Source organism: Panthera pardus, unplaced genomic scaffold (genome assembly GCF_024362965.1).
Source record: "Panthera pardus isolate Hobbes unplaced genomic scaffold, ASM2436296v1 HiC_scaffold_17, whole genome shotgun sequence".
Taxonomy (NCBI): domain Eukaryota; kingdom Metazoa; phylum Chordata; class Mammalia; order Carnivora; family Felidae; genus Panthera; species Panthera pardus.
In genome coordinates this window covers 7,377,012-7,390,520 of record NW_026526732.1, presented here as the reverse complement: position 1 = coordinate 7,390,520, position 13,509 = coordinate 7,377,012, and the positions used below count along the sequence as shown (strand labels likewise).

The following is a 13,509-nucleotide window of genomic DNA, read 5'->3' as shown; positions in this document are numbered from 1 at the left end:
AGCTCCTAGCTGTCTCTGAAGTTTTTGTGATTGTCCAGGTCTCCTTCTTTGTTCTTAGCAGCTTCCAGTAGTTGAGGCTATGTCGAGACCTGTCAGGATACCGAAGGGGAGGACGGCATTCGGCATCTAGATGCAGGCTGATTAGAAGTGGGACCCTCAGGCAGCAGATGGGAAAGTAGGTAGTTAGTTAAGTCCCTTTCCAGGGAGAATCTGGGAGATGAATGTTTTTGCTTGCTCCTTCCACGTAGAGCCCAGGTATACAGCCACAGAGTGGTGGTGGTGCTCCTGCACCTGTTACAAACTATTTCTTTGTTTGCTATAGTCTTGTAGGAATTGTGAATGCAAACTCCCTTGGCTATTGAAGCCAGGCGATAAATCTAAGTGCCCATCTTTCAGGTGGAAGCTGTAAAAACTGGGGTGCCAGATGTATGTACAAGCTCCTTCCAGAGAGTTACTGGCAACTTGGTTCTATTATTGGAGCAGACTGAAGGGAGAGGGTGGGAAAGGCATCTGCTGGCTTCCCTTGTCTCTGGGGAAGAGTGCAGCCAGTCCTTAGATGCCTGCTAAAATAGAAGCCTGGCTCTTGGGTGGCAACTTTTAAAGTATTTTGATAAATCCCTTTCAGGGAAAGATGGGAGATAGTGTTTTTTGCCTGCTTCCTCTGTGCTGGGCTCTGGGGGGATAGCCAGCTAAGAAGCGCTTCTTTGTTTGCTATAGTCCTGTGGGACTCCTGAATGGAAGTCTCTTTGGCTCTCAGAGCCAGGGATCGGAGCCCCATCCCTTGGGCCATGAAAGTCAGGGTGCAGATGTGCTCACAAGCTCCTTCCAAGAGGACACAGGTGCCTTGTGGTGGATGCGAGGGAGAAGGTGAGAGAGGTGTCCTCTTGCTTCCCTGGTCTTTGGGGAGGAATGCAGCCAACTGCTAGTGCCTGCTAAATTAGAAGCCTGGTCCAGAGACAGCAGCTTTCAAAGTATGCAGGCAAACCTCCTTCACGGAAAGGGTGGAAGGTGGGCAGTTTTGCCTCCCTCTGTGCTGAGTCTTGTGGGGATAGATGTGGTGCTTGTGGTGTGCCCCTGTAGGAATTGCTTCTGTGTTTGCTATAGTCTTGTGGGTCTCATTATTATCAGCCTTGTTGGCTGCAGAGCCAGGTGTTTGGCACCCAGTCTTAACAGTGGGGGTGCTAGATGTGGGGTCAAAACCCTTTGCTACTCTGCGAGAAGCAGGGGGTGGGGGCTTTCATCCTGAATGGCACAGTGCCAGTAGTGGGGTTCATGACAAGAGTGTGTCTCAGCCTCCCCATTTTGATGTGGGTATTTTCTCATTCATCTGATAGACAGGAGTCACTTGGCCAGTTTCTAGATCTTTTTCAGAGGGCATTACTCCAGGTTTGATGCATCTATGGGGGTTGGGAGCTCAGGATCCTCCTATGTCACCATCTTGGATGACTCCTCTCCACTCATTCTTGTAGAGTGCTTGCCCAGCTTCATGGTGAGAAGGGAGGGTTGGGGATGAAGGAAGGAGTTGTCATTCTTGCAACAAGCACTTAATGAGTACCTACTATATCGTAGGCATCCTAGGCACTGGAGCTAAAAAAATAGGTACAAACCTTGCATTAGCAAAGCTCATAATTTTAGCGAAGAGACAGGGAAACAATATTTCAGTGTGATGAATGTGTAACAGAAGTATGTACAGTTGTCTGAAAGCTTCAAGGAGGTTGTAGGGTGGGCAGATGGGTTCACGCAGCAGGTGATGTGTGATCTGGGTCTTGAAGGTTGAGTAGGAGCTTGGCAGGAAGGGATGGGCACACTCCCTTTAGACACTGCAGATTTATGACTCAGAAAGAGTGCTCACTGTTCCTGAACCATTTTGATCAGGTGATGCCACTGAAAATGATTTCCTTTGTGTCTTTGGATAATGCCATTAAAAATCTAGAAATCTCAGTTTGCCTTCCTGTTGAATAGGGAGAGTAACATCTACTACTTAGAACCACTGGGGGGAATGAATCAATTTCTGTGGTTTGCAAGAGCAAGTGTTTACTTATTAGAAAGCCTCCAGAGGGAATTTGTGGAAGGGGACGGAGCATGAGGAGGAGAACAACCAGGCAAGAACAAGGAAAAGCAAATGGGACTGGACTCTCATTAGCTTGTGACGGATCGATCTTCTGTCACTGATTTCCCAAATGCCCAGCAGTTTTGACCTAAAGTGTGTTCAATATTTTAAAACCAATTTAAAACCAATTTTTGAGTTTGCTTTAAAAAAATTATTACATTAATCAAAAAGTGCATTAAGTTTAGGGTCAAGCAGCCCAACTGATGGAAAAAGCCTGACTGGGCCCCGGGAGACATGGGCTTGCCTGGCTGGGTAATGTAATATCAAAGTCCAGAAACCACTCAGCTTTCAAGGGAGAGCAGTGGACAGTGGCCACAAATGCTGAAAGGAAACACCTTACAAGTGAATTGAACCAGAAGGAAATGTGAAGAGGGTTAATGAGAGTATTTTGTTTGTATTAGCAGACTTTATCCATGAGGCTGCATCCAAAGCCTTCAGTCCCAAGAAGGGAGCTGCAATTAGATTTCTGTGGTTGGATGTGTAGCGTGTCCTCTTTCAAAGATTTCGTGTCTGGGGGCGCCTGGGTGGCGCAGTCGGTTAAGCGTCCGACTTCAGCCAGGTCACGATCTCGCGGTCCGTGAGTTCGAGCCCCGCGTCGGGCTCTGGGCTGATGGCTCGGAGCCTGGAGCCTGTTTCCGATTCTGTGTCTCCCTCTCTCTCTGCCCCTCCCCCGTTCATGCTCTGTCTCTCTCTGTCCCAAAAATGAATAAAAAACGTTGAAAAAAAAAAATTAAAAAAAAAAAAAAAAGATTTCGTGTCTGTGGAATTGCAGAGGTGATCCACCTGGAGATCACTCCCATTTGAGCGAAATACAGGAACAGAAAACAAGCTGGCCCTATTAGAATAGAAGTCCTCTTTTCTCTTAGTGAATGGAATTGGGTCTTTTAGTTTGATGAAATAGTTCATTTGGTTCATTTCTTTCCAGGCCCAGGAGGAGCTACGATTGAAATCGAGAGGTTTTGGAGACGTGGTAAATCAGATCATAGGAATACACGGGTCATTCTGCATTCTTTCCCCTCCCCTCTTCTGCACCTGGAAGCCTGGCTCATTCGGACAGGCTGTGTCCCTCGGACCCCTCGAGGCTGACTTTCGGTTGGGTGTGGCCAATGGGAGACATTAGCAAGAGATCAGAGGACGGGAGAGAGAAATGGAGATGTCCCTTCATTCCCTTCCTGCTGGGGGCCCACCTCTGTCAATGCTGGACCCTCTGTGATTACACCTCCTGCCAAGAGGCCCCGCCTCCGTGGCTCCAGCTCACAGGATTATTTCCTGTGTGACACCATTCCCTCCTCTTGTCCCTTCAGAGTTAGGGGCTCATGGCTCCTCACTGATGCTGCACTTTGAGGCCCTCCACATTGTTTGGGGGCTCTTGTGACCTTTCCCCACCTCTGTAGGCCATCCATGACCTTTCAGTTAAAGTCTCTTCATGTGCCCATCTGAGCTGAATTCTCTTTCCTGTAGGACCTGAATAAATCGGACGTATGGAAAAAGGGCAGCAAAACCCCAAGAAGTTGCCTTCTGTTCTCAGACAACAGTGGACGGACAGGCTCTTCCAGTTTGGTTGGTCAGTTTGCTTTGTTTTCAAATAAGGGGAATATGAGGTTTGCCTAGGAGTGCGAACAAGGCAGGGAGGAGCCTCATTTCAGGGACGTCTTATTTCAGGGCCACCTCTTCTTGGATTCTTTCCTGCACATCTCTGTCCTAAATTAATGATTCTTCTTCTGAATTCCTGTTATAATGACTGTTGGTGCAGCCAACAATCTCACCTCTGTGACAGCAGGTACTTTATCTCCAGAGCCTAGCATGAAGTCTAACGGATTATAGGTGTTTAATACATATTCGTTGAATAAATGAAAGAATGTATTTTTCTTTTTAGAAGCCACAGTCATTCAGCAAACATCTATGAAATATCTGTGCACCAGATAAAATTTTTGCCTCCGTATCTTTGTCCATGCAGTGTTTTTGCTGGAATGTTCTTTATCATCCTTCTCCCACTGTCCTTTTGACACTCTTACCCACCTTCTATGACTTTTCTGGGGAAGTGTTATGCAAAGCTAAAGATTTCCTGAACTTTGTTGTAGCACATTACTATTATTATATATTTTTCTGTAAGTCTCCCCTATGACTCCCTCATGTGCTTATCTGCACAATATACTGAAAAGAAATACTTATCTGCAGTTTTCCAGCAGGATGTCTGGTGCATACAAATGCTGGGCTTAATGTTTGCTAATGGGTGGTCTTTGCAGACACAGGCCCCTAGGTACTGGTCATCTATGCTTCAGCCCAGCTCTAACTTTCTTTCTCCCACTTTCCTGAGTTGAACATTAATGCTTTAATAGTTTAAAAATTTGGGGGGGGGGAGGAGGGCTACCTCAATCTTTAACACCAAGGTTGGTTAGTTCTTCTTGAATGAATAATGAAGGGAATTATCTAGTGCGTCTGGCACTTGGACAACTATAGGTTAATGTGTTCTCTTCTTCACCCTACTTCTACTGTTTTCCAGTAAGTGGACATTAAGGTATCACTTCTTAGAAGGCTTTGCACATGTTTGCGGTCATAGGAGCCCAGGGATATAAGTTGCTAGACCAAACCCATTTCTTAGAGCCTCAGTCTAGGCTAGCTCTTCTGGGCTACCATGGTCCTGAGGCAGGGGAGTCTCAGGATCAATATTATTCCTGACATCAGTATGCAGTGAGCTGGTATTTGAATGCCCCTGAGCTAAAATAAAATCAACAGAAAGAGCATTTGCTGCCTCTGTTGCAGAAATGGCAGTTCAGATCTAAATCTCCCCATAGGCTCATAGCCAACATTTTAGAAGCTGATAAGAAGACCTGAGTTCACTAATTATGTTTATTTGGTTGTGCTAATATTACTAAATAAATCCACATAATGCCTTACAAAGATATACTTCTTTATGCTCTGATTTTAGAATATTCAGATATTTTGATGATTTTTTTTGATGTTTATTGTTTTCGAGAGAGAGTGCAAGTGGGGGAGGGGCAGAGAAAGAGAGGGAGAGAAGATCTGAAGCAGGGTCACGTGGTAACAGCAGAGTGCATGATGCGATGCAGGGCTCGAACTCATGAACTGTGAGATCATGACCTGAGCTGAAGTCAGACGCTCAACCCACTGAGCCACCCAGGTACCCCAGAACATTCAGATATTTAAATTTTTCTACTGTAGAATTGAAATGTTCTGAAATTTCTATGTCTGTTTCTGAGGTTCCTGTCAATAAAGTAACTAAAAGATTTATCCGGATACGTTTAATGTTTAAAACCTTGTTAACATCTATATCAGTAGAAAAATAATGAGTAAATTCATCAACTGTGCTGAAATTTTATTCCTTTCCTCTAAGGTTTGGTTGATCATAATTAATAAATAAAAGAAAAAATGCATTTGCATTTCCCTAAGCCTGATATAGCAGATTGGAGAGTAAGGCTCAGTAAACACATTCTTTACCTAATCAAGACTGAAATACAATTTAGCATAGTTCATGATATTGCTAAAAAACAGTAATATTCTTGCATCATATAATACTTCTATGCATATCATAGTTTCACCAAAGATTTTAAACAAGACATTTTTGAAAAAAATATATAAATGTAGGGTTAATATTGCTTGATCTGATTTGGAAATTGTTAAATTGTTTGTTCCTCTAAAGTTTCCTCTCATCACACTATTTTCCTTTTCCCTATTCCATATACCCCTAGGGAAAAACTATTATGAAAGTATGGACATATCCCAATGGCCATCTACAGCCCTACCCTGAGGAGGTGGATGGTTCTGGAAGGACTTTGAGGGTGGAGTAGCCAGAGCCACATCCCATGGTTGTTGGCTACTTAGTCTGGTTTGGGGTTTATATCCTATCCTATCTTATCTTATCTTATAATTTTTTTAAAATGTAATTTATTGTCAAGTTAGCTAACATACAGTGTATACAGTGTGCTCTTGGTTTCAGGGGTAGATTCCCATGATTCATCGCTCCCAGTGCTCATCCCAGCAAGTGCCCTCCTCAATGCCCATCACCCATTTCCCTCTCTCCCCCTCCCCCCCAATCAACCCTCAGTTTGTTCTCTGTATTTAAGAGTCTCTTGTGGTTTGCCAACCTCTCTGTTTGAAACTATTTTTTTTTAAAGACTGAAACCCTCCCTGGGCTTCAGGAAGCAGATCTTTTTTCTCCTCCATGTCCTGAGCCCTGTTTTATGGCAGGAAGAGGTCACTGTACCTGAGAAACTGCTCCTGAGGCTTCAAACAGGGTGCTGCATTCACCTTCATGGTACGCTTCCTTACAGTCCCGGCAAAAGACGAACTGCAGAAGAACACATGTGTTAGGGACGGGCTTGTGGGCTGCATTTGGACATAACATGTTTTCCCTTTTCCAAGCTCATTGGATTCATTCCTCTGACGTGTGTGATGGCTTCTGAGCCAGATCACTTTTTGCAAAGAGGAAACAAAGTTATATTTTGATGGTATTGTTAATTCTTTACTAAACAATGTTCCAAGCACTATAGCAGGGTTTCAAGGATGCATGAGTCATGTTTCCTTTCTTCGAGATGTTTCCAGTCTGGCAGAAAAGATAACAATGCAGATAAATATCTGTAGTAAAGTGTTTTTGGTGTTAGTTATTCAAGAATTTCACATCTAGGGGTGCCTGGATGGCTCAGTTGGTTGAGTGTCTGACTCTTGGTTTTGGCTCAGGTCATGATCTCATGGTTTGTGAGTTCCAGCCCCACGTCGGACTCTGAGCTGACAGCGCGGAGCCTGCTTGGGATCCTCTCTCTCTGCCCCTCCCCTGCTTGTTCCCACTCTCTCTCTCTCCTCTCTCTCTCTCTCTCTCTCTCTCTCTCTCTCTCTCTCTCTCTCAAAATACATAAATAAACTTAAAAAGAAAGAATTTCACATCTGGTATCTGTTTACATACATAGTGGATTTCTATGTTCATATTAATGGACTTGGTTTTGCAATGACAGCCTATAATGGAAAGAAGAAATAGATGATGTCCCCTGAAAATTCATATGGTGAAGTCTTGACACCCAGGACCTCGGGGTGTGATTGCATTTGGAAATAGGGTCTTTGAAGTGGTAAGTAAGGTAAAATGAAGTCATCAGAGTGGCCCTCATCTTACGTGACTGGTCTTTATGAGAGGAGATTAGGACACAGACACACACAGGGGCTGAGAGACACAAGGACACAGTGAGAATGTGGCCATCTGCAAGTCAAGGAGAGAGACCTCAGTAGAAACCAAGGGGCTTGTTCTGGGGCTTCTAACCTGCAGGACTGTTTCTCACAGTTTTCTTCAAGAGTTTTTGTTGTTTGAGGCCCCCAGACCAGGGTGCTTTGTTATGGTGGCTGTAGGAAGCCAATGCTTAGTCTGGAGAGGATCTCCTCACCTGGTGATAGTGCTCCAGGGAATGGACGAGATCTGGGGACCAACCAACTGCCCTCTACCGTTCATCTGCAGGGAAGGAAGCTATGCAAGTGAATGCTGGAAAAGGAGGCTGTCCTGCTAGCATCTGGCATCAGTAGACCCTTCTAGAACTACTTCACCGTCACCCGCCATGCTCCAGAGGTTGTAGTTAAGGGTGTGGGCTCTGCAGTCAGACACACGGGATTGAAGTCATCATCCCATCGCCTGTCCATGAAGATACCTTGGGAAGCCACCTTGTCACCTGGGCCTCAGTTATCCTTTGAAAACCCAGGATAACACCGGTAACTATCTCCTCTGATCACTGGAAGAGGTAGGTGAGATAATACGTGCTAACTGGTACACAAGATGTTCTAACTGTTACACAGATAACGGCCAGGGACTGCTTTTCCCTGACCCCATTTCACAGCTGAAGAAGGAGTTGCTTTACTAGAAAACAGGTTCCCTTCAGCCAACATTCTCTACCTCGCTGGAGAGAAACAGGTCTCACAAGAGAACCAGTGTGATTAATGAGTATGGTGTGTGGGCAGTGGTGGTGATTTTGTAGCATGGGCCCCGGATGAGCGGGTATTCCTCCCATGGAGAGGTGGGTTTGATGTCTCTTCTGCTTAGATACGGATGTGCTCACTACTTGACCAATAGCACATGGTGGAAGTGATGGTGTGCCGCTTTCTGGGCCCAGGCCTTAAGAAACTGGAAGCTTCCTCTCATGTGAGTGGCTCATGAGAGGCTCATGTACAGAGGAACCAAAGCCCTTGGCCAAGAGAATTGGCTGAGTGCAGACGGCCAGCACCAACTTGCCAGCCGTACGTCTGAGCCATGTTTCCAGGGGATCTTCCAGCCCCTGGATGAGTTGGCCCAGGTGACCCCGTGTGGAACAGAGACACGCTGGCTTTACAGGACACTGCCCAAATTACAGCCTTGTGGGGGGAAAGAGAATATAGGAAAATCGATAACTGATATAGTAATGGCACTGAGAATCTGGAGGACTCAAGAAAGTCCTGGATGCTTAAAGTTCTCAAATGACTCTTCTATAGCATGAGCCAGGAAGTTGGCACAATTTTGCTTCAGATAAGACTGATGTGAACTGATAAACAAAATCACAAACAGGATACAGAAAGTCCAGCTTTATGCCCGAGTACATCGTCATCCCTCCTTGCCTCAAAAATAGCCCGTCCAAGGCAATTTTCCTTCATGCTGTCTTCACCACAGAAACAGATTTCCCTCCTTCCCCACATCCAATTTCTTGTTTTAACCCCTCGTCTGAAAATCGTCTTAATCTCAGCACATACCAAACCAGAAAGGCAAGTATTTTATAAGGAAAAGGTCTCTTTAGATACGATACAATCTACCTTCTATCCATCAATTTCAGGATACTGTAGTCTTACTTCTTCTCACAGCAAAGAGCCTGACCTCAAGTTTGTAGGATGTAAACTTTATTTAAAGATTCAGATTGGCGGGAGAGGGCTGTATGTCAGGATGTCTTTAGGCAATTCGCCAATACCATCAGGTTTTAATTCCTGGCATTTTCATTTTCCCTGAACCGAAAGCTGATCCAGGGAACGTCGAATGAAGTGCATCTCAGGGCTTCCATTTCAGATTAAAACCATTTTTTTTTTTTATTAATGTCTCCGCTCATCTGTGGGTTTGCCTCAGAGCCATGGCTCTGCTCTTACGTGCTCATGTTGAAAAAACGTAGACTGCGTGCTTCAGTCACCGAGAAGAGCTTTGCTGTGTGATTTCATCCCACCGTTTTCTATGGAAGCAAGTCTGATCTCTCGGCGTGACAGGGAAAACGCTTCACATCTTATTAGCTAGTGGATGAGATATAAAATCAGTTTCATGGTAGAGGAACACCCTGGAGGTTGATCAGTTTGTCAGAATAAATAGGCCTTTCCTGACACAAAGACATTAAATTCCCTTTCACACTGGTACTACAAAGAATGGACTAAAAAAATAACAGAAAGGGAAGAGCACGCAGAAATGAAGGCCTCGCCATTTCAGCCTGGCAAAAGGCAAGCAGAAGCTGCAAGAATACGCTGGGGATAATTTAACACTAATGTACTTGTTGATTTGCTTCTATGCAGAAAGTATGACTTAAATTTAGAGATACCATGCAGTGGGGCCTCCTAGGTAAATAACTTGAATCTGTCTCATACAAAATGGGGAAATATCTAGAAAGTCTGGTTTGATCTTGAAAATGTTCAAGTTTTTTTTTTTTTAATTTTTTTTTTAACATTTATTTATTTTTGAGACAGAGAGAGACAGAGCATGAACGGGGGAGGGGCAGAGAGAGAGGGAGACACAGAATTGGAAGCAGGCTCTGGGCTGATGGCCCAGAGCCTGACGCGGGGCTCGAATTCACGGACTGTGAGATAGTGACCTGAGCTGAAGTCGGACGCTCAACCGACTGAGCCACCCAGGCGCCCCAAAATGTTCACGTTTTTAATCGTGTTATTCAGACTTCAACCGGGAGCTTGTACAAATGTTTAGACCCCTCAGTTCCCAAAGTGTGCACCAAGGTACTCTGGGGCATAATAGGCTCTCAGGGGCGCAGTGGGAAATTTTACATCTTTGAGGAAATTACAGTGATACTATCTGTTGGATGCTACGTGAACTGCTAACGCAAGGTAGTTCATGATGTTATCGTGGCTTGTGCTCTCCTTCGTTTGATGACATATCTTTGCAAAGATGGGTTTTTGGTTATTGTGATAGAAAAACAAGTAGCATGTGAACGAACATCTGTTTGCTACAGGAGATGCAGTTATTTAAGAATGAAATAAAAATCGTTTTTCTTTCAATTTCTGCGAACTATCTTTTCAAATGGCTATGAAGTTGCTAAGGCATTCATTCTTATTGTGTTACTTGCATCTAAGTATTTAATACACAAAACTGCTTAGACCTAAGTATTTGATACACAAAACCACATTTCTTTTGGCCTAGGAACACCATGAAAACCTACTGAGTCTCTAAGGGCATGACAAACAGAGGAAGGTCGGGGACCTCCGGCATGGGCAGATGCTCCCAAGATAATGTTTTGGGACAGTCTTCAAACACTGCCAGTGGCACAGAAATTTCTAGAGAAAGAGCTTGAGAAGACAGATCTGGCTCCAACACTTTCACATTCAGTCTGCTGACTTTGTATATCCCTCGCCTGGGACACATGAATCTTGTTCTAACCGATATGCAGGGAGCTGCAATTTACCTAGGGATTTGCTCTTAACTAACTGTGGCCTCACATTTGCTGAAGATACCTTCTAAGTGAATACTAATTGAATAGAAGGGACTGCCACACATTTATGTAGTCTACTTTTCCTGCGTTGTTCTCTCTTGAGATATCTGATAAGTGCCATCAATTTCTGTAGTTAAAAAAAATTGAAAGCCTTTAAAAATTATAGAAGTAATACATACTTACAATTTTGCTTCCCTCAACTCTATCCCTTATTAGATTTAATTAGAAAGCAATCTATATGGACTGAATCATCCTAGCTCCTATGATGTTAGCTTTCGATGTCAACTTGGCTAGACTACAGTCCCCAATTCTTCGATCAAACACTAATCTGGGTGCTTCTGTGGAGGTATTTTGTAAGCCTATAACATCCATACTCAATTTGTTTTAGGAAACAGAGGATCCTAGATAATCTAGGTGTGGCTGATTCAATCTGTTGAAAGGTTTTCATAGCAGAACTGAGGTTTCCCCAAGAAGAAGAGAGTCTGTCTGGGAACAACAGCCAGGCTGCGGGCCAGCCTGCCCTTCCTGGAGGCCTGCCTGTGGAGTTAGGACCTGCCAGCTCAGCCCCACAGTCACTTAGGTCAGTTCTCTCCCTGTGTATGTGGATGTGGATATGCTGCTATACAGATATATCGATCTATACACCTGTAGATCTCTGGGGACAGCTGAGTATATTTATAGACCCTTATCTATCTGTATCACATATAACTACATCTACCTCCTACTGGTTCTGCCTCTCTTTGGGAATCCTGGCTGATATAGCTCAGCTGCTACAGAAAAAATTTTACTAGGTCAGTTAATTCTTTTGCAAATGGATATCATGTTTCCATATGACATTATCTAACATGACATTAAATCGCTACTTGAATTTTCTATGTTATTTGCAAAATTGTAGTTCAAATCTCTTTCCGTGTGTGTTTTTTAATCCCAAGTACACACAGGACACTAGCTCTTAGAATTCAACATCAGGAACAAGGTCATCACTCCCAACAGCATGACTGTGACTGTGTCCCTTTATGTGACAATGAATATGCTAATCCAATTCATTTTTATCTTCAGATTAGCTGAGCTGCCCGGGAGTTTTGTGCCCAACTTTCCACTTAACTGTAGAAACAAGCTCATCCTCGGTGCCTAAAATGAGGCATACAACTTTAAAGCAGCTATTTAGTAAATGAAAAATTCAATAAGACAAACTTTTTGTAAGAAGTAATAGCTAAACTACTGTTATCATTCAATTCATATTTTATTGGCCTTGCAATTAATATGTGTTGAGTATTTGCTTTTAGGACAAATAAAATCTTGGACCCGGACCACACATAAAAGAATAGCACATTGTAACACATGAAGTCACATAGTAGGCATATATTTTTAAAAGTCAGACGTACTTATGTTTAAAAGTAGAGCCTCTGAAGTCAGAAAGACCTAGGGACAGAGGCCCTTCTCTACCATTTATTGTCCTGTGTGACCCTAAACATTTCTTTCCTTTATTATTTTGTAAGGAAGAAATAATAAGGTGATGAGTATTTAACACAGTTTCTGGCATAGAGGAATCAATGATTTCCTTATAGAGTTATTATGCTTTATACGCAATAAAGTTCGATAGAAAAGTAAACTGACAGTGAAGCACCTTGGTAATGAAAGCAGTTCCCACTATTCTGGTAATAAATGTGAAAGTCCTTGTGAACTTGAGGACCTCCTAGGAAACGCCAGGCGTGTCCGCTCCCCTAACTGCTCTATGGAAAGGGATGCCTCACTCTGCTCGTGTATGTGAAGAGGTAACTCCATGGTCAATCCCCTCAGACCATCCAGTGCTCAGACCATCCAGAGCTCTGTGAATTGCCTGTCATGTTTATCATTCAATATCATGCCAGTAGAGGAGTCATTTGATTGATGTCGGAGTTTGATTTCCCACATGCCCATAATGGAGACGTTCCAAAGGAGACATATGTATATTTCCTCTTTGGAAACACGAAAAGGAATCAAGTGAACGGTCTCCAATGCAATCAGAACATTCAGTGTCTGCTGATCAATAAAGTTGAGAGTGAGTTGGTACCTATAAGCAATGACCCTCAAATAAGGGTTTGATCCTTCAAGTCGAATGATGTCTATCTGATCAAATTTCTTCCTGCGTATTTTCTGTCATGACAGCATCGATTATAAAAGCATTTTGTTATCCGCCATTTATTTTCTTTTCCATAGCTCTGAAGTTTTGTATTAAAAGAACGGGAAAGAATCAAATACTATCTTAGGACCCCCTACTATAGTCAAGGGAAACATCAAAAGCATGAGGCACACATCTGTCTGTGCTTCTGTGGGATCAGATGAAATATTTTTCCCTTAGGTGTACGACTTTCCAGAAGATGGCAGCAGTGATATATATGATCCAACCTCGGTGTGTTAAAAATAGTGTATCAAAAGAGTAAGGCGCCCCACGGGTGACCAGCCGCTGATCCATGCAAAATTGTTCTGACAAGACCGGAAGTGGTGTTAGATTATAATGCACTAAAACACAATTTTGAAAAGAAGAAAGTCAGGTTGTTTCCTTTCAGGTACACATCTTAAAATCACAGAATCTCATGGTGGGAAGCAATCTTACACTATGCCATGCTCCAAATGTAAACAGACTGAGACAATCTTTTGCACATAACCTCCAAATGGCTAAAAAGAAATAATTATGAGGAAGCTGAATATAGCTCAGTGGCTGAATGCCTTTGTCTTTTTCAGATCCTATAGGAATCACGA

At 43.4% G+C, this 13,509-nt stretch overlaps 1 protein-coding gene across 2 annotated transcripts in view; it reads right to left on the bottom strand.

Annotated features, from left to right (window-relative positions):
- Positions 1–13,509, bottom strand: part of PRKN (parkin RBR E3 ubiquitin protein ligase) — a 1,337,794-nt gene that overhangs the window by 31,919 nt on the left and 1,292,366 nt on the right. For both annotated transcript variants that reach the window (XM_019412860.2, XM_019412859.2), the window contains exon 10: positions 6,336–6,419. In XM_019412860.2, coding sequence (XP_019268405.2) covers positions 6,336–6,419 — 84 coding nt within the window. The remainder of the gene's footprint in view (positions 1–6,335; positions 6,420–13,509) is intronic.